Source organism: Callorhinus ursinus, unplaced genomic scaffold (genome assembly GCF_003265705.2).
Source record: "Callorhinus ursinus isolate GAN/ISIS: 27379988/994484 unplaced genomic scaffold, GSC_fseal_2.0 scaffold3, whole genome shotgun sequence".
In the NCBI taxonomy this organism is placed as follows: Eukaryota; Metazoa; Chordata; class Mammalia; order Carnivora; family Otariidae; genus Callorhinus; species Callorhinus ursinus.
The window spans coordinates 35,582,001-35,603,160 of NW_027397065.1; the positions used below are offsets into that span (position 1 = coordinate 35,582,001).

The window sequence follows — 21,160 nt, forward strand, 5'->3', positions numbered from 1 at the left end:
TGTGTGTGTGTGTGTGTGTGTGTGTGTGTGTGTTTTAGTGCAGAGGTTTCAAAGCTAACTTTCAGTTTTGGGTGCCAACCTGTCTATTTCTGTATTTAAGGCAAGGGATGGAAGTAGTTGTTAGATATCGTAAGTGACTTAGCCTTGAAACAATTATTTCCTCTTGCTTTTCTTTCAAGCTTGTGGATCAATTTAATTGAAGAGTAGTCAGAGCCCGTAAGGGAAATGATTAAAGAAAATACTGTTGTGATTTGCAACCACGTATATATATTCATTGTGATTTTTCTCAAAACGGTACAAACAAAACAAAGTATATAAACAAATTGAATCTTGCGAGTGATAGAAGATTATAGTCACCATCCATATAGCCTCCTAATGCTTCTTTTACTCACAATAGATTCAAGCTTGTCACGAATTCACTTTTCTTAAAGAGAGAGACATTACAAAAATTGAGAAGTATAAAGAATGCGGTAACAAATATCCATATTTGAACCACTCCAATGCATAAATGTTAGCATTTGTCATATTTGTTTCCAATCTTTGTGTGTGTGCTGGAGATGGGGAGGGAGTTCGCTTTACCGTTAATATTTTATTATGGATCAAAGCAAGTGCTTTTCGAACCTAATTCTCAGTCCTGTTCTCTGTACCTGCTCCGCGAGGTGACCGTCCTCATGAGTCTAGTCCCTCTCCCTGTGTCTCTATCTGTGTAGAGAGTTTTTTCTGTTACACAAACAGTAAACATACATATACCGAGATTAATATTATAATAAACACGGATTTGAACTGTACACTATATTTATGCTAATAAAATCGTTGCTTTTATCCATTTTATTTATGGGGTTCTACATAAGATCTCACTTGAAGATAAAGGTCTTTGCCTAGAAAATTTGCAAGCTCCTGAATTACAGCGCCTCGGAGAGTCTACTCAGTCTAAATACACGATGTGGTGCTGCCCCCTCTTACTCATCCTCGTCTTCCCAGTTTCTGTCTTTCTCCCTGAGTTCCATGTTCTCAAGCATTACCCTTCCTGACAAACATCCACAGTGTCCTCCCATGCACCCCTCTCAACACCAGCTCTCTTGTAAAACTCAAGCATCCCTGGAGATTTCTCCTTAGCTCTGCTTGGTGGCTGCCCAGGAGGGCACCCACTCATTTAAGTGGCCGTTTTGGTTCCTGTTAGGATGCACCAGATAATCACAAGGGGCCTGCTGAGAAAGACCTTTCCAAAAGCACTTTTAGTACAACACAGAAGAAACCAAGTCTCTCTCGGTTTGACAAACTCTTTCTCCATACCTCAAATTCTTTGGGAAAGGAAAGGTCTGAAAAACATGCCTGTAAAAATATGCCTCCCTCCAAAATGAAGTTAAATTGTTATGTGATGTGCTCTGCAAGCTGACAGGCATACCTTGGTATTCCCTCTGCGTGAAGCTCACGCCCCACAGGAAGGGGGGGAGGTCCTGGGAGAGCCCATCTGACCGGTCAGTGGGCACCACGAGGGTGTGGAGATGGCAGCATGGGGAGAGAAGCAGGGTGCTCAGAGCACTCAGGGCCCCCACGTCCCAGGGACCTAGCCAGTCCCACCTCGGACTGCAACTGTGTGCCGTTTACATACTTGGGGAAGAGAAAAAGGGACAAAGAAAAGTGAGAGTTCATTTTCAAAGAAGGCTCTGAATCAGAAAGGGATAAACCCAAGGGGGCAAAAGCTAACATCGCTAATCGCCATCTATAAATTTGCTTTAAAAAATGTCATTATAGGGGTTTTCTGCTGATGAAGACAAATAGGAATGTGTGCTCAGCTCATTTTATCTTGGTCCACACAGGCTCCACCTCCCAGATTTGCGAGTATTTCCTATGATCCTGGAGCAATTCGTGGTCTTTTAAATAGTTCTCTATTGTTTAATGTGTCTGGTGGCTAGTTTTGCTTCCCGTCCCACAGACACATCTCGGCGTAAAGCCCCGGGGCTCGAGGGCATCTGCTTCTATCTCAGTGCCACACAATCCCTAGCATCTCCCTCTAAGAATCCCGCTGGAGCTGCAAGCCCACTCTCTGCTTCCAAGTTGCCTCTGGAAGTCACTGGGCTCATGGTTCCATCAGTCTGAGTGATGAACTAGGCATTTTTAATATTTGCTAAATGGGACTGTGGAGAAGGTGAGTCTCAGCAGGGCTCCCAAGCGGTAAGAGCATCTTGTTGTCTCAGGTTAATCATGTACCTCATTTGCCAATTATTGACTTGTTCTCACAAAGGATTTTACTTGGCTTGACATATCAGTAGCAATCAGTGATGAACTGTCAAGCAAACTTGCTCACCGCCTTAACCACCCAAGACCCTGACTTGCGGCAACAACCTCTGAAATTTCCTTTGATGCCTAGCACCGTAGCCAGGTCAGATTATTATTATTGCTTCAAGTCTGAAGTTCCTTTCCAGAACTGAGGTTAAGCAAATCTGACACAGTTTGTCCGATTTCAACTACCTGGCAAGATGCACTAGGCTTCCTCACACACCATCCCTGTTAAGAATTTGAATTGGTCCCTTGAGACTGGCTTATATTGACTTTTGTTTTTGTTTTTGTCTAGGTCTTAAAACATGCAATACAGGGTGTCAAAATGCTGCATTTAAAAGACAATATAATAGCTACCTTTCAAACGGACAAAGACTAAACAATGAAAACACTCAGGGTATGTAAGCATTCAGGTAAATAAAATGGGCACCTACGCCCTGCTGCTGGTAGCTAGGAGGTTAGGGTGCATAACTGGTGCAAACTTTCAGAAGGACAATTTGGCAATTCGTATTAAGTCCTCACGGGTTGACTTTCCGGAAAGAATTAAAGGTGTACACAAACACTAGCCACAAGGACAGGTATCTCAACATTTTATTGTAAGTCAGTAGGGCTTTTCCTGGATTGATCTGGTGCTCCGTGTCTCAGGGTCAACATAAGATTGTATTTCCTGCTCCCCAGTGAAGTTAGGATAGGACTTGCTTTGGTCTGTCAGACAAAGGCTGAAATGACACGTGTCACTTCCAAGCAGAAATCTTCAGGGAAGGGTCCAGAATTCACCACCTTCTCCTTCCTTTTGCTACACGGAACTACTGTCTCCCTGAGAGTGGAGGTTCTATAGGTCTGTGTCCTTGAATGAGGCTGATATTGCGCCACAGCTTCTTTAATCCATGTGAACGTGTGAAGTGGGGTTTCCCAACTTCAGAACGATTGACACTCTGGGAGGGATAATTTTCTGTCGTGGAGGTTGTCTTGTACGTGTTTAGCAGCATCCCTAGGGGCGACCCGCTAGCTGCTAGTAGCAACTCTGTCCCTGTGTGAGAACCAAAAATATTCCCAGACATTGCCAAATGCATCTGCGTTGGGGGCAAAATCACCCCTGGTAAACGAAAAATAGCTTCTGTTATTTTAAGCCATTTAGATTCTTGGTTCCCCCCCCCCCGCAAACTGATAGATTTTATTATAGCAAAAACATATGTAAACATTCACCAAAAGGGGTAAAAATTATGGCTGTTTTTGCTTCCTTTTGTTTCTCTGTTTGAATTTTTTTTTCTACAATGAAAATGCAATTTGTTCTTCCATAAGAAGGAAAACACACTAGAAAATTAATTTTACTTTAAGAAGCTATATTTACATAATTGCTCATCTATATACAGTATTTGCTAGGGCCACACAGTTTCTTAGTACCACAAAACACTTGTATATGCTATCTTTATAGTAGGCTTTAGTGGACAAAATGTTTTCCCATTCTACCTCTGCTGTGGTGGTGTAATTACAACGGCATTGTGAGCCAGGTAACATAGGTAGACAAACTGAGGCTAAAAGAGGTTAAGGACAAAGTCTAAGGTCTCCTGATTAATATAAGCGGGGCCTCTATCCTGAACTCTCCAATTCCAGGACTTTCTCCCCCATGCCACGTTTTCTCTGTATCACCGTAAAAAGTCACATTCAAAAATTCAACTGGGACTCACTCTGATTCTTGAGGTAAGAAAGGATTCTGTTCTGTATTTAATATCTTTGGACAAGGATACTAAACCTTGTAGGCCCTTGGTCAAAGCACGATACTCAATAAAATTTAAGCATAGCTATTTCATGCAACACAGCCAATAGAATTTCATAGTCATCCCCCTCCCCTTCTCTTTCTTTCTCTCTTTCCAGCTCAAATGAGTCACCTTGGCTAGACTGCCAATCACCATAGAACTTATGTTCCTTGATAGGATATGCCAATAGAAATGAGAAATTCTATAATGGTTCAAGATGTGAGTTAGTCACCTATCCCTGCAAGGAGCTAAGCACCGTCTCCTCGAGGAAATGTAGCTCATCAAATGGACATGAATGCACGTAATGACAGTGACTGAATGTGAGCCTGTGTAGGGAGTCGGTTTTCTCTCTTTTTCTTTTTTTTAAGAAGCGCCCCTATATTGTACCTGTCTTGTGCAATTCTAAGCATCTGCACTGTGTCTCGCTTACTTGACCCTCTAACGCACGCTAAACTCCCAAATTGGCCGCTGGACTGAAACCCTCAGCGTACATCAGCCCATGCCTATTCATTTCCCTTCCCTTGAACTGTGATGAGGCTGTCCCTGGAGTGGAGCTATTTTGAGAGGACGGCCGCTAGAACAATCACTAGCCTGGCAGGAGATGGACAGTGTGGTGTAGCCACAAAAGAAGAAAAGACATTGTCATTGAGGGTTTGAGTCCTGAATGTCAGAACAGCAGGGAAACTGGGCAGAGTGTGTTCCTGCCTGCTGTCCACTATCCCTCAGTTCCAGGGAGTTACCGACTTGACTTGCCATGATCATTTGCTTTTCCACGATATTAAGTGTTCAGAGCATGCAAGGGAAGGGGGTTAACAGTGCTTTGGAACAGTGTCGGGAGGAAGCGTTTTTCTCCAGCAAAGCTCCTTGCATCCAACCGACTGAGGGGAAAGTTATTCTCAGCTGTTCCCAGAGGCCTGTTCATATTTATTCGAATAGGGCCAATAAGCAGATTTCACCACCGCAAGTCCTTCACTGTGCTGTAGTAGAATCAGTGGAGTCTGAAGGTCAAGGACACCACCTCACAATCTGCATAACTTCCCAGAGCAGCACCTTGCCGCCTGGCCAGAAGTTACAGAAATGCCATAGGGACGCCTCTCAGCTGACTTTCTCTCTTTCTCTGGATGCGAATCTCTTTGAAGAGCAGATGCAAATTTTGTATCAGGAGTTCTGCTTGGTCAGGGGCTATGTTAACTCATCTCTGAATAATCAATGCCTAGACCAATAAATATTTTTCTGGATGGATGGATGGATGGATGGATGGAGGATTTATTGATCACCTCTTTACACACTGGTCCCTACAGCCTGGGCTGTGTATGGTAAAACAAAACAAAACAAACAGAAAACAAAACAAAAAGTCCCACAGCCCTCCTCTAGTCCTTTATATTGATTCTTTGGTACTTTCAGGTGGTAAAGATGGGATTGCAAACAAGTTTCATTTTGAGAGCCAACACTGGTCAGTTGGTAGTGGTTGCCTTGAGGGTTCTGTTGGAGGTTATGTGTGTACTGAGTTCACCAAGGAAAAAGTGCAGCCCTTGATGAGCAATGTCGGCCATGAGCCAAAGACAAAGAAATGGTGGCCTGACTCCTTTGCATTTGCCAATGGGTTTAGAGCTTTCAATTCTTTCAATTCAATTTTCTAGATGAATACCTTTCCAGCACATTTTAAAGTCATCTTTGACTGGATAAAATGAAGAGTTAAGGAGGTTTTCCTTCCACTGGGGTATTTTCCTAATGTATTTCTTTATGTACTTGCTGGATTTGAAAGCCAATGAGGCAGGAACGTCCTACTTGGTTTTTCTTGGGATACACAATTCTTATTGGAAAAGAAAACCAAGCTAGGTGGGTGTTAATTTGTCTCCAGTGGTGTGTATATAATAAAATCTCTACCAGGACAAATTAAAGGATGGATGAGAGGAAACAATAAAACCCATAATCTAATCCAATCTCTTCATTCCCAACACTGGGGATAATCTCACTTTCATAGTGCCATGGACGTCCCAAGGAACTCAGTAGAGGGAGGAGTAGAAATCACGGAGAAAGGGCTGAATTTTAGTTAATTTACACAATGCTTTGGGATGTCTCCTACTGGTAGTGTAAAAATTAATCCAATAACTAGAACACCTGAAATGAAAATGCCCAAGGATTAACCTCCAGGGTTAGCAAAGCTGACTTCACCAGGTAGGAATGTCTTTTTTTTTTTTTTTTAGATACCATTCATACAACATAAATTATTGGCATTTTATAATTCAGTAGTTTTTTCATATATTCACCATGTTGTACAATTGTCACCACTATCTAATTCCCGAGCATTTATATCACCCCTAAAAGAAACCCCATACCTTCCAGCAGTCAGTCCCAGTTCCCTCCTCCCCCCTCCCTGGCAATCACTCATCTCCTTGCTGTCTCTATGGGTTTGCCTATTCTGGACAATAAATGGAATCATACAGTATGTGGCCTTTTGTATCTGGCTTCTTTTACCTAGTACCATACTTTCAAGATTCGTCCATGTTTTAATATGTAACAACTCTTCATGCCTTTTTATAGTTGAATGACATTTCATTGTATGCATAGGTCACATTTTGTTTATCCATTCATCAGTTCATGGCCATTTGGGTGGTTTCCCCCTTTTGGCTATTATGAATAATGTTGCTCTGCACAGTCATGTATATGTTTTTATGAGAAAGAACATTTTCAGTTCTCTGTGTGTATATACCTAGAAGTAGAATTGCTGGGTCACATGGTGATTCTAGGTGTGACTTTCTGAAGAACCGTCAAATTCTTTTCCACAGTAGCTGCAATATTTTGTATTCTCATCAGCCATATACCAATGTTCCAATTTCTCCACATCCCTGCCAACACTTGTTATTGTCCAACTTTCAATTATAGTCATCCTAGTGGGTAGGGAATGGGAATTTCTTAAACTCATAGTTCCATTGAGCATGGTCATACCTGAGCATGAGATGGTGGAAGTCCCCTTCTTATGTAAACACCAAAGAGAGCATCCTTCCCAAGGGAGATGTTGAACTTTAAGAACTGGGGTTGACTGATGTGAATCTGTGATCTCCAAAACACGCCTGGGGGGACTTCTTGAGTCACCCGTCGACCAACTTCTGCTTCACCACTGTCTATGCTGCTGTTTTTCAATGACCAGAGCACTGGAAAACAGGAAGTGACGTCAAGTCAGTGACATTAGTACACATTTGCTGGTTCTACATTTCTGTTAATTTGCATGCCAGGCATTGAAAAAAAATGAAGATGAAACTCATGGCAAGTTCATCTTTAAGTATAAACTCATAACCCAGGGCAAGTGAAATACTGGCACAATGCTTTCTAAACTTCTGTGATTGCTCTTTACTGATCAAATACAGTAGGAGCTGGAGTCTGGGAAGTACGTGTAAAGCTTCTAACAACCTCGAATATGGCTGGGGTATACAATTACCAGCAAGGGAGATGAGAGTGATATTAACTTGGCACCAGATTTAATTCTTGTAGCCTTTAATTATCTTCCCAGCCAGAAACAAGTCCAATATATTGACATTTTCACAAATGAAAAAAAAAAAAAAGGAAGCAACAGTGAACATACATTGGCCCAAAGTAAACAGCAATAGAAAATAAGGACTGGATCTCAGATGGACATAATATTGGGGGTGACTCCTTCCCTGGGAGGGATCTAAGCACCATGTGGAAATCACACTTCTCTCATGGTGACATCAATGTACCTCTGTTGCATTTGAAATCTCGTGTATAGAAAATATTAGTTGCCCACACTCGGCTTCCTTCAGAACTTTAATAAAAGGAGTTGCAGAAATACCTATTTTTAAAGAGTATTTCTTAATAACAATGAAGCAGGCAGTACCTTCTACACTCCTGAGGGTGGTTTTATTTGTAAACACAGAATTAAGGAATAGCTGGGAGTTACTAGTAGTTGCCCAAAAAAAGCAAGTTCATCTCTCAGAACCTTGTTTCCTGATCCCTTAAATGGGAATAAAACCTAAGTGGAGCCTAGCTTTATAATGGTCATTTGTGAATTGTTCAGATGGAACTTCTGAAAGAAGTTCTGGGGGTCTTTTCACTTTGTAATCAATCACTTTGATGGACTTGTGGGTCGGAAAACTTCTTTAGCACAATGGGCAAAGGATGGGAATCAAGTTCCCCTCTGCATTCTCTAACAGACAGGCTTTTCTGAAAATATTTATCTACATTTGGCTGCAATTCAGTGCAAAAGGTTTGGATAGTCAGGAGAGGTCATGGGATTGCTGAAGACTGGCACGAAGGGTTAGTGAAGTTATCTGACTTGGCAGCCCGGGCCTGTTACTATCTAGCCCCTGCATCAAGACAAGGCTCATAAATGACCTTGGTACCACTTTCTCCATCTGTAAAATGGAAAGGTGAAATTTTTGGATCTCTGAAGGTTTTCCATATCTAAATTATAAAAGAAAATCACAGACTGACTTGAGGGTATGAAGTTTTTTTTTTCTTCCTTTTTTTTTTTTTCTTTTAAACAAGAGAGGGGATGATTCATTTTTATTTAGCTCAATAGTGGATCAAATAAAAAGTCAACAAGGGCTTAAAATAAAGCAGTAGAAACAATGATTTGGACTTTAAAAAGAAACTCTTGACCTCTAGAATAATAAAACCAGGGAACGGGCTTCTAAGGGAAATTTGGAAGCTTTGAACACATAATATCGTTAAGAAGAAACAACTAGTAAGTCCCGAATGGGTCAGACCTTTAGATGGGACGAGATGGTTTGTTCCTCAAACATGTTATGTGGATGTTGGACATGGAATACTTCCCTGTAGGGGAAGGAATACTACACAGTATGGAAGAGCAGGGATTCTGGGCTGAGACTTGAGACTTCCCTGGTCCAAATCCCGGCTTTGGCACTTGCTAAGTGTATCAAGCTTTCTGTGCCCTAGTCTCCACATCTGTATCGTTGGGACACTATTATTTATTTCACAGGCTGTTATGAGGATTTAATGAGCTAATCCATGCAAAGCTCTTAATATAATTTTAGGCACAACATAAGTCCTAAATAAAAATTAGCTATCATTATTATTATTATTATTATCTCTAAGGCTCTCAGCCTAAACAGAATGTTGTTTATTTTGCCGAAATAATGACATGTCCAGGGGGAAACACTTGTTATCACCCATTAATCAGAAGCTCTAATTATTATAATTTGAAAACTAATTTGTACTTAAAAATGCTGCTGTTGGCACACTGCCCCCTCCCCCACCCCACATTAAGGCCTTTTGGGGGAAGGGCTATAATATAAAGGACTCAGTAAGGAAGGGGTGTAATAAAAAGGACCCCTGGGGAAGAAGAGTTTAGAGACCAAAAGTAACCCCAGCAATCATAGTGTGGCAACAAGTTAAAGAAATAAATAAAATAAAAAAGAACTTTAAAGAAATGATTCATCTTTAAACTTAATAAGATGGGCTTTCCTTCATGTCTGCTGGGCTTTCAGGGGTTGCTGGGTTAATGACAGGATATGAAAAAGAAGCAGGAAATCAGCACCCATGAGCCTGCTAATCTACTGCTGAAACCTAAACGGATTTTGATAATGTCAAGCCAAATGAGGATGCAAGAGATTCGCAAGGGAGCCAGCTGCCGGAGAGCAGTTGCTCTGGAGAAATTCAGACAAGGAGCCTCAGGGGTTTGGTTCGCGTAGTGGTAGGATCCCCGTTCTCTTACTAGACCCAACTTCAGGACACTGCCTTTGGTAAATGAGCTGCTACTACCAGTGAGGACGGGCTGGCTTTTCAGTATTCACACCTCCTCCTAGAGCTCCCCTCCTTCACGTCCCATCCACTAAAGGAGGCAGTGCACGCGGGTGACCAAGTACAGGTTTTGCAGCCAGACAGGGCTGGGTTAAAATTCCGTCTCCGGTTCTTCCTTGCTGTGTGACCTCTAGCAATGTGCTTAACCTCTCTGGACCTCCGTTTTTGTTTTTGTTTGTTTTTTTTTTTTTAAATGTAAAATGGAAATGGTAATAGTAACTGTCTCACAGGGTGGGAGCAACAAATGGAAGTACACAAAGGAGGGCTTGTACAGGGCCTAGCACATAATAATTGCAAAATAGATGCTAGTTAGTTCCATTTAATTAAATTAAAAAAATGAAAAACTCTAAGGGGAAAGCGCCTAGCTTTCTTTGTAAAGGATTTTCTGAAAGAAAGAAACATCATATGGATATGTAACATATACGTATACATGCATACGTGTATATATACATTTATTTATCTGCATACCCATCAATCGAGAGAGTGTTGAATTCTACTGACATAGACTTAACTATGGGAACAAGTGTAAAATTGGTAGTCAGGATCTGTTCCCACTACTGATTTTTGGTGGGACTTTCCAGAATCTGGTATGGCCACTTTATCAATTAGCTTACTTTATCGACAAACCTGCTTTATTGAGTAGCACTGAAATTAAGGTCCAGCTCAGGTGCACCTTCGCACTGATGTCCTTTTTTTTTCACCCTGCCTTCACTCCTACCACCAGACAAATAGGCTCCTTCTCTCAGTGCTCATCATAGCATCTTCACTTTGGTGTACTGTGGGGTCCAGCACCTGTTGTTCGGTCCTATAATTGATCTTGCCTGCCTTTCTAAGTCTCTCATATTAGACACTGTACTCCCTGAGGTCAGGCAGAACTGCAAATGCATCTTTGGGTTCTCTGTGGTTTGCACCTGGCAAACCGTAGGTGATTTATAAATGCTTGTGGAACTGAATCAAGTTTTACTTGCCCATCTGATGGGGGGTTTTAACATAACCCCTGCCACTACTAGGTAAAACGGGAGCGTTAAGGAAGATTTATTTTGAAAAGTTGCATATAAATTGACTTTTTTTGCCTAAATAAAATTGAAAGCTCTAAAGCTTTATGGGGAAATTTACTATTTAAAGGAAACTTCCTTGTGGATCCTTTCCAAAAATCACGAGTAAACTCTTAATTTATCTTTTGTGTAAAACCTTATAAATAAATAAGCAAAACCAGGGGAGCTGAAATGTAGTGGAAAGGTCCTTAGATTAATAACCAAAAGCCATGGGTCCTAATCCGGATACTTAATGACCTTGGACCTTCTGTGGAAAGGAATAGGGGTGTAAATGAACTCTTTGGTTGAACTCCCCTCCTTGCTACTAAGCAGCTGGCTAGTTTGAGGCCCATCTCGCTCTCAAGGTCTCAGTGTCCTGAACTACATGGACCCATAGATATCTTAAGGGGCATTCTACTGGAGTCTACTGTGTTCTACCGACTGGGGTGGGGGTCATCTCTGGGTACATGCTACAGACAGTGTAAGGGTGTGTTTGTGTATGTGTGTGTGTGTGTGTGTGTGTGTGTGTGTGTGTGTTGCCTCCGAGAGGGAGCAGGGACTATGAGCAAGTGAAGGAGATTTCGCTTTTAATAAATTCAATTCATTTAACATAAGTTACCATTACTCTTAAAAGCTAGTGACTACTTTCAAACTGAATTCTTCAGATTGCAACTGAATTATGCTTTTGCAAAGTGGAATTTTCACTACTGTCCACAAATATAAACTCTTATATATAAAATCTTCATTTTGAAATAATTTCAGATTTACAGAAAAAGTAAAAAAAAATAGTAATAAGGAAGTCCTGCATATCATTCACCCAAATGCCATAAATTTAATATACATTTGTTCCATCATTCTATTTTTTTGCTGAAACATTGAGACTAAGTTACAGAAGACTGTTCCTTTACCTCCCAATATTTCTATGCATTTTTTCCTAAAAGCAAGGATATTCTTTCTCAGAACCATCGTACAGTTCTCCAAAACAGAAAGTTAACATTGATACAATGCTATTTCTAATTTATAGATCTGATTCAAATTTGCCATCTGTTACACTGACATTCTTTTTATTTATTTATTTATTTATTTATTTATTTATTTTTTTAAAGATTTTATTTATTTATTTGAGAGAGAGAGAGAATGAGAGACAGAGAGCATGAGAGGGAAGAGGTTCAGAGGGAGAAGCAGACTCCCTGCTCAGCAGGGATCCCGATGTGGGACTCGATCCCGGCACTCCAGGATCATGACCTGAGCTGAAGGCAGTCGCTTAACCAACTGAGCCACCCAGGCGCCCTACACTGACATTCTTTATAGCCAAGGGAAAAAAGCTTTTTCTGTATACTTAACAAAACATCTTTAAAATGAGTGTGCAGCACTCACACTTCTTTCTAATTTTAAAAAGAACAAAAAAGAAAAAAAAATGTGATGCAAATACTGTCTCAAAAGAGATAAAAAGGAAAGGTGGCTTTTGTAAATTGCTGAGCCCGTGTGGGGAACCATCTCTGTGACTCTGTCCCGGGAGGGCAAGTCCCTGGGCTGGTGCCCAGGAGTGAAGATCTGTGCTGCTCTCGAAGGTCAAAGAGATCAGCACCCTGAGCCAGGCTCCCGGTCCCACAAAGGAGGGTCTGAACCTGGGCTTCCCCTGCTAGGTATTCTAGGACCATAAACATGGCTAATCCCTAACAGGGTGCCATTGAGAGACAGACAACAAGGAAACAAGGTAATTAAGGTTTCTATCTTCCCCACCCTCCCCCAGTGCGGATGCCCTTATCGAGAAGACCAGAGACCTCAGGAGGCCTGCTGCACAGTGGAGCCGGCAGCCCTGGCTTTGAATCCCAGCTCTGACAACTACCAGCTGTGTGCCTTTGGGCGAACCACTGCCCCTCTCTGGGTTTGTCTACTCATCTGTATGATGCGGTTGCTTCTGAGGATTAACCAGGGTAACAGATGCAGTACCCAATTTATGGTACGTCTACATCTTTCTACCCAGGTGTTGTGCTGCCTACACACAGCTGTAAATATTTATCGCAGATTTGGAGTATAAATTTGTGATGGTCTAATTAAAATGTAGGCTGCCTAGTATAGGCATGATGCACTAAAAATGGGCCAAGGGGTGGGGTAGGACTCGGTGAAACAGGAAGCCACTTTCCCGGGCAGCTGACATCAGTACTCAATGAGTGATCAGTATGTCTACAGACAGGGAGGGACCTGTCACATAAAGGAAGCTGCTAAGGAGAGAGAAAACAAAGTCACAAGTTCATGTGCTCCAAATTCCAGGTGTTGATGTATACTCTAGCTGCTTCTCAGGTGGACAACTCTGTGCAGGCTGCATTAGCAAAAAGCTGCTGGATTTTCTTAATTTAATAATGACTAATGAATGTCCTGAGCAATGCTGTGTAGGTCATTCATTCATACTTCATGTAACAAACATTTGTCAAGCATCTACTACAGCACTAGGTAATTTTTGGTCAACATCAAAAGCTGGGATGTATGTCATACTCCCCTGATCCTTTGTCTGGACAGCAGGGCAAGGTCTCATGGACCCTGTGTGGGCTGGGATTGGTTGCCTCAGGAGAAGAAGATTTAAACAGCCATTCCACAATCATCCACCGAAAGTCTGGCCACCAGCCTTGGGTTCTGGGTAGTGACTGAACATGGTGTCCCGGCAAGTAGGACTGGGTCCCGCCTGTAGCTCCCTGAACCGTGGCTTCCATGTCAAACTTTGCTCCCTACCTAGGATCTTCAGGACAAAAAGTGGAGAGGATGATCGTGTGGCCCTAAGAAGCAGATGTTTCATGATGGTCCTGGCTGGTTCATCTCCAGCTTAAAGAGGAGATTTCTGGGATTTTTGAGGCACCACTCTAATGATCAATTTTACAGGCTGGGCCACCTCTCTAGCTCCATGGAAGATTGCTCATGTAAACGTGAAGCTATTGCCTATTTCAGAAACGTGTACTGAAAATTCCAACCAGTTAAATAAGACTGATGTCGAGCAAAACGACAGCCTTCCATAGCCACATTAGGAGCTAATCATTTCAGAAAATGTTGCCATAACTCATTTATGGAAACAGCGAGACTATTCCCCAAACAAGTGATAACGGGAACGGACTCATAGTCATACCAGGGAAATGAAGCCTCATATTAATACTTCCTAAACTTAACCGAACTCCAGAGGCACCTCGGCATAAATCTGCCTTGCAGATTATTCTGCCTCACATAGTTTTATCTATTGCAAATAAAGTTGAATTCAGAATATTGCTTCAGTCATTACACCTCGTTTCCATTTATTTGGGAATCAGGACAACCATCTGAGGGTTCTGTTTAACCAAGAGATAGGCAAAAAGATTCTCCTAAGGACATTAGATTCACTGCTTTACATTAGTGCTCGTCTGAGTCATCGGCAGCCCATCAGCTTTCACCCTGCTGCTGGCTGTCTATTCCTCAGGAATAGATTCGTATCGCAAGCATTCACTGCTCCCATGATGTATTCACAACATCACATAGCAATAATGATTTTTATAAAATCCTTCAGTGCTTGGGACTACATGTGGCCTTTACACCTTTCAAAACCCCAGTTTGTCACCTTCGATAAAAACGGCCAACTCTTGGCCACTAAGGGTGTTAACTGGCATTTATATATCTGACCATTCAGGTGAACATGACTCTGCATTAACATGTAGTTCAGTTTATTAGCATTATTTATAGCAGCTATAATTTACTGAGTGGTTACTGCTGCCATGTAATCTCCCGATACCTTTATGATTTTTCCAGTTTTCAGATTAGAGGACCATGAAAATACAGTGACTTGCCTAAGGTCACACAGCTCTTATATGGTGGAGCTGGGATCAGAAGCCACGTCCGACTGCTTCCAGAACCCATGTATCTAACCACTACGCTGACTGCTTTTCAGATGCTGCACTAAGTACAAGACACACAAAGAGGTGTGTATCCAAGCAAACACTGGAGACCACCCTGTGGGTGTTCAAGTCAACTCTGAAAGAGAAATGTGCCAACGCAAGTGAGGACAAATGCACTAGGGAGGGAAATTGATTATCTCGCTGTTAATACCCACGTCAAGCCACGAGGATGTCATGTCCAACAGAAACTATACAACTTAGAAGGGGGTGGTGGGTAGCAACCAGAAGCTAAAATCACCAAGCCGAGGCGCTTAAGCAATACTCATCTGTAACAGGAGAGTAAGATGGCTTCCAAGATAAGAGGAGTTGTTGCACTGGTGAGTGGGCTATTGGTTTATTTTCCAGTAGATGTGCAGTATTATAATGGTTGGCTCAAACATAACTACCGCTCGCCCTTCTGGGAACTTCACTGACTTTGAAAAAGCCCCATGTAGGGAAATGATCATTTTGAAACCCTGGGCTGTGTTCATTGAGAGGCTGATAAGAGCCAGAGGAAGAATTACCAACCTCCCCGGTAATCTGGATCCTAGTACCGTGCATTAAGCCAACTAGTAAAAAATCATTATGAAGTTTTTGCTGAAAGGGCAAGTGTAGAAAAACATGTTTCTAAACAGAATAACAGTCTTTGCCATTTTTTCCCAACTTGCATACCATCTGGAAATTCTGATTTTTTTTTCAAAGGGTAGGAAAGAAATGTGCTCCAGGCACAAATAAATGTTTACAGCTGAGTTATAAACCGAGAATGGTGGGGCTTAAAACAGACAGGCTGGCAGTGATAGAACATGAGCTGCAGTGAGACAAATAATGCTGTGGGGGACGGGCCAGCTTGTTTTGCACATTGGCCCTTTTGAATGGGAAGTCTTGCTTCCCACTGACCTCATCAAGCAAATGCTTGGGAAGAAGTCTTCACATCTGGGTTTGTTCTAATTCTTAGAAGGTGAAGGAAAAAGATGAAGCAGAATGATGGTCTATCTTGACATTCCGAAGGCAGCCTTCACCTTTGGAAAATACGACGCCTCATAAGAAGTGGCAGCCGAGGAGTGCTTGTTAAATGGAGCAACTGAGACATGTCACGATGATGTCAGTGACAACTAATATTCATGAATCTCTTATTAAGTGCCTGATACCACACACTGTTTTATAAGCACTGTCTCACTTATACTGGAGGCCAAGAAGGTAAGGGGTACCATTTTACAGATGAGGAACCAGTGGCTGAGGGAGGACATGTGATCTGCTTGTGTTCATGCAGCTAAGTGATGGAGCTGGCAGTTACAACCAGCTGGATCAACTCTAGAGTCTTCTATTACAGAGGATCTGTCGATGGAATGTTACCAAAAATGTGCCCATCACTTGGTCAAGAAGGAAAGGCTGATATATTGGGAGTTTGGTCTCTTCTGCCTCATCTCCTATAATTTGTAGTTGCACAACAGTCCAAGGAAAACAGAAATGGGTTTGCAAAGGATACAGAGCGGTGGGCAAACTTCCATAATGGGTCAGATAACAAATACTTTAGGCTTTAGTGGGCCATCTCGTCTCTGTTGCATCTACTCAGCTCCACTGTTGTGGTGCAAAAGCAGCCATAGGCCATGAATGAACATGGCTGTGCTCCAATAAAACTTTATTTGCAAAAACACGTGGCTGGCCTGATCTGGTCCATGAGATGTTATTTGCTGACCCCTGATATAGAGGACACCTTGAATTTAAAATGAGTGATAGGTTTTGAGAATGATCCATGAAATTCTACTTGGGAGTTTATTCTTAAGATCAGTGCACAAATTGGCTACATATGATGTGCCCTTTAAAAGCTCTTGTATTCTTTGCCTCTGGGCCTAGCCAATCAAACTGGATTCCCTTATGTTATCTGACCAGGTCAGAACACTGTATTGAATCTTCCTTCTCAAGGCTTATCTAATCCCAGATCTATAGAAAAAGTGCTCTGTGCTCTTGTAATGAAGATGTATGAGTTCATTCCTTTTAACATAGAAATACACTCGAGATGGTGAGTGATTCTGGCAGTCTGTGGGCTTCCCTTTCTTGATGTGAAACCCAACCACCAAACCAACCATGTTAAGGTTTAATTGAAAGAGAAAATGGAGAAAAAATAAATGATGAACACCAACAGATGGAAAAGGGAAGACAAAGCCCAAAGAACATACTCTCCTAACTAATTAATCAAGTGCTTTGTTTCCACTAACATATCAGAGTGTGTAGGCTGCCCTGTCTATTAGACTCCTTTCCAAATCTGAGCAACGTAAACACTCCTAAAGACCAAGTAATGAAATCTCTATTGATGTGCCATCTTAGATGGAACTCACATACCCTTGTTTTGCTTACATTTTAATTTGCTTCTGCTGGATACTTACCCAGTAATTGCTTAATAAGATTAACCTCCCTGGCAATGTGTGGTGTATCTTGATTAAAACATTATCGGAGTGAAGGATTATCGTATACCAGAAAAAAATGGAGGGGGTGTTATTTAATTAACTTATTGCCAATATATCTTGATTGTCTCTTTGAAACACTGGAAAACTAGTCGATTGGAATTGATTCAGGTTATCTAAATGTATAGAATTGGGGAGTGGGGAGGAGGGAGGTCCCTGCATAAAGAAACTGAAACCTGGGATCACTTTTTAAAGGAAGACGTAGGTGGGTGTGAGAAAACGAAAATCTTTCTAGTTATTTTTTAAACCAAACTTTACAACAGCTTAAGAGATATGCTATCTTCAGTCTTAAGAAGAGTACTATTTTGGTGTTCAGAAAGGAGATGTTCCCAGTTTTCTTTCAAGTTTAAGCAATTTTAAATTCTCACACTTTTTCATAAGAGTCCTATTGACAAAATTCATTGGACAACAATTTGGCCACCACTTCCCCGTCTCCTAACTCACTTGGAAAAGAACTGGTGATATTATATGACTTACACAACATTTTCAAGAGCACGTTGCATCGGAGGGGGAAAATTCTGGTCTTTCCAAAGACACCATGGAAAGTGTTTCTTCAATTGTTAATTTGGAGGCACTGTACTCTTAGTTAGGACTTGTTCTCTGCAGGAATCTTCTGTCTTGCTGGTGTGGGATGCTCAAGTGGGGGTGGCAGTAGGAAACACAGCTTAATCAAGAATGTGCAGAGCGGCTGACCTTAATTTACCGAAGTTAATGTCTATCAGTGATTCTCTTTGGTAAAGGATGCCATTTAAAAAGCATTTTTATGTAACTTCAGAACGTAGACACATATGAAATATATCCCAGTGCCTGATAAGCACATATGCACGTTCACTTTCAAATGTGTGTTCTGCATTCTTCTCAAAGGACAGGGCGCTGCTGACTTGGCAGATTAAAGGGCATTTATGGATCAAACAAAGCAGAGACCCCCTTAAAGCAGCGTTTTTCAAAGAGCAGCACTGTGGACCTCTTGGGCAGTATCGCTCTTCGCCGTAGGGGACGTCCTGTGTACTGCAGGATGTTTAACTGCAGCTCAGCCTCCCCTGGCTAAATGCCAGTTTCACGTCCTCTCATTGGGACACCCAAAGAAGTCTTCAGACTCTTGCCCAATGTCCCCTTGGGGCCAAAACCGCGCTGCAGAGAACCACTGTCATAAAGGAAATGGGAGTTGCTGATGGTGTCAAGTACTGGAGGGGAACGGACTGCAGGAGGCCAACAGATCCGGCTCCGGGCTTTTTGGTCAGTTAAGGCAGAGCATGATCCATTAAGGCAAAATACATTCTCCATTTTTAGGTCTAGTTTTAGCTACCTGATAATGGAAGGCATATAATTTCATCCTCAGATAAAACTTTTCATGCTTCCTTAAAGGTAATTTAGTGTTATGATTAGGATAGATGAGTAAAGCGATTCTTAAAGATTAGATAAAAAGACAAAAAAAGTCACACTCGAAGCCATTAGGACAACTCCGGGGAGAATAATTTAAGTAACATTAGCATTTCAGGATGACTCACGTACACCTCTAAGGGAAGATGAATTCTGGAATCTTCTCTGTGGAAAACGACTGAGCTAAGGGAAACGCCACCATCTTGCCCAAAGATGCACAAGGCGGCAGACTTGAGTTTAAATTCGTACCAGGCCTACCTGTTTGATTTGGGGCAAGTTTCTAAAACACCCTGGGCCTCAGTTTCCCTGAGATGATTTCCCTCCCGTTAAAACTGTTGAAGTCAGGCAACGCTAAGCTTGGCACACACCAGGTGCCCAATAAACGTTACTTCCTTTCTTGTCTCTGAAATATCTCTGTGGGGTATTTTCAGAAACGTGGGGGTAAACTGCCCAGATGGGCCAAGAGGCAGAGTGGAAGAGTCTGTGTTTGGAGAAGCCCTTCCATGCCATCTCTCCTGTTGGTGATTTCCGTCCTGAATTAAGCACAGCCCGCCGCGTGCCCAGCGTGCCTCGTGCGCCTTGCTGCGCCATTGACTGCTGTGGCTTTATTAACTGCCCCACGTACCCGCCACCTCCCCCCCCCACAGTCCTGTTTTCCTTCTTCCTTCTTAGCACCTTGCTAGCACCTATTTTTTTTTCCTGCAAGAATACAGTTGCTTGATTGCTTCAATAAACATTTCCATTGTCCGCTTTACCATTCGGAGAAGAGGAGCTTTGTTCCCGAGTTGTCAAAACTCTTTTCTATTCTCTCCCAAAGCACAGCTCAGAATCTCTCTCTTTCATGCCAGGCAGCGCTTCCTCCCTGGGGAGGCTGCATCTCTCCTCTGGGGAGAGGGCTCTGGTCTAGTGGCATGTGTGGCCTGCCGCTCTCAGCTTTCTTGATGAGGCAGGACTTTCTCCTGCTGTTGCCGCTTGGGCCTTGGGAGGCTTTCAGGTCGCTCCACTTAGCCCAGGTATGCACACTGCACTGCGAGGGCACCGTGTCAGCTCTCAGTAACTCCAGCCAGACACAGCTAACAGACAGGAACAGCAAACAGCTTTGAACAGGGGCACCTAGAAAAGGTGAGGATTCTGTTCCCCGCTTTCTTTTCCTTTTCGCGTACCTTCCAAGATTTGGACTGGAAAACCTGAGCCCGCTGGCGGGAGCTCAGAGTTTCCTCATGACCTCAAGAGGGCACGCAGCAGCTGTAACCTCACCTTTGCCTCCAGATGGCATTGTCGCCACATCATCAGTTCCTGGTAAGCCGGTCCTTATCCCATTGTTAAAGGTGTGTCCATCTGCCGGCTGCAGTTGCCAGTTGAGTCCGAGCAGATGCATTGCTGCAGGAGAGACAAAGTAATGACAATATGAACAGATAATTCAGCAATGCAAATGTCAAGGGGGAGGGCCAGGTGCTTTTTCCAAGTGATTGCCTTTTAAGGAAGCTGCAGTTCAAAACCTGCTTGCCCCAGGCCACTGGGATTAGCTAAATACGGAAAGCAAGGAGATCTGGGTGGTGAGGACGCCTCTCTCTGTGCCTCTGTTCACACAGCCTTGGGGGAGAGGATCTGGGTGGTGGGCGGAGGAGGTAGGAGAAACCCTAGTTCAGACCTTGTGAATGGTGCTACCAAGGAGGGGGAAATGCCCCTTTGGAATCACTGCCAAGGATTCTGCTCCATCATGTGCAGCTTCTCCCACATTGTGGATGCGGTTGTTTTTAGACTGGTGATCCGGGGGCATTGGCAAGGGTAGTTTTGCCCAAACTACTCAAAACATAAATTGGCTTCAAAACGAGGCTACCCAAACGGGACCTGTTTGCTGGTGTGACCGCCGCTACACTGAATTAGCAATGCCGCAGGTACTGTCAGACCCACCCGAAGGCTCATCTTTGCATTCCAAGCTTTCTAACCTTTTCTGCCGCCAAGTGGGTACCTTTCAGCCCACTGTGGAAAAAGTTTGGGGGTGGTGGTGGAACGGGGTCCTTTTCCGAAAATACTACAATGACACTTTCTTCTCTCTCACACCCCATACCCACACCCGCACTTTACCACAGGACGAATGAGCCAGAGCGCCAAGGCGCTATGCTAAGGAGGCAAGCCTGTCGACTCCTGCTTTACTTCCCTGTGCACTGCACCCCTCCCAACACAAACTTCCTTCCTTCCTTCCTTCCTTCCTTCCTTCCTTCCTTCCTTCCTTCCTTCCTTCCTTCCGGTCTTCCTCATCACCCTGTGCCAGCTCCCCACTTCCCAGGTGGTTTAGCAAGCTCAATTCACCCCATCTCCCATGGTTCTGGGTGAGTTGTTTTCACAAAGAGACGTGGAGTGAAAGGCAAATCCCAAACACCTGTATTCTTTCAAAGTCCCTATCTAAGAAATACTTCATTTGCAAATAAATAAGGAGTTCATTCCCCTGCATATTGCCCATTCAAACAATATGTCTGGCATTTCAACCGGACACAGGTTGATGCTGTGGCTATGGTTCTGGCACTGCAGGAGAGAAAGGGCTGTTGACAGGGAAAGGTTCTTGAGTATGA

The 21,160-nt window shown here is 42.8% G+C and overlaps 1 protein-coding gene across 5 annotated transcripts in view; it reads right to left on the reverse strand.

Annotated features, from left to right (window-relative positions):
- The window catches only part of TENM2 (teneurin transmembrane protein 2), a 1,506,090-nt gene that overhangs the window by 191,411 nt on the left and 1,293,519 nt on the right, over window positions 1–21,160 (reverse strand). For all 5 annotated transcript variants that reach the window (XM_073890196.1, XM_073890205.1, XM_025867075.2 and 2 more), the window contains 2 exons: window positions 19,845–19,967; window positions 6,987–7,192 (listed from right to left, as the gene is read on the reverse strand). In XM_073890196.1, the coding sequence (XP_073746297.1) occupies window positions 6,987–7,192; window positions 19,845–19,967 (329 nt within the window). The remainder of the gene's footprint in view (window positions 1–6,986; window positions 7,193–19,844; window positions 19,968–21,160) is intronic.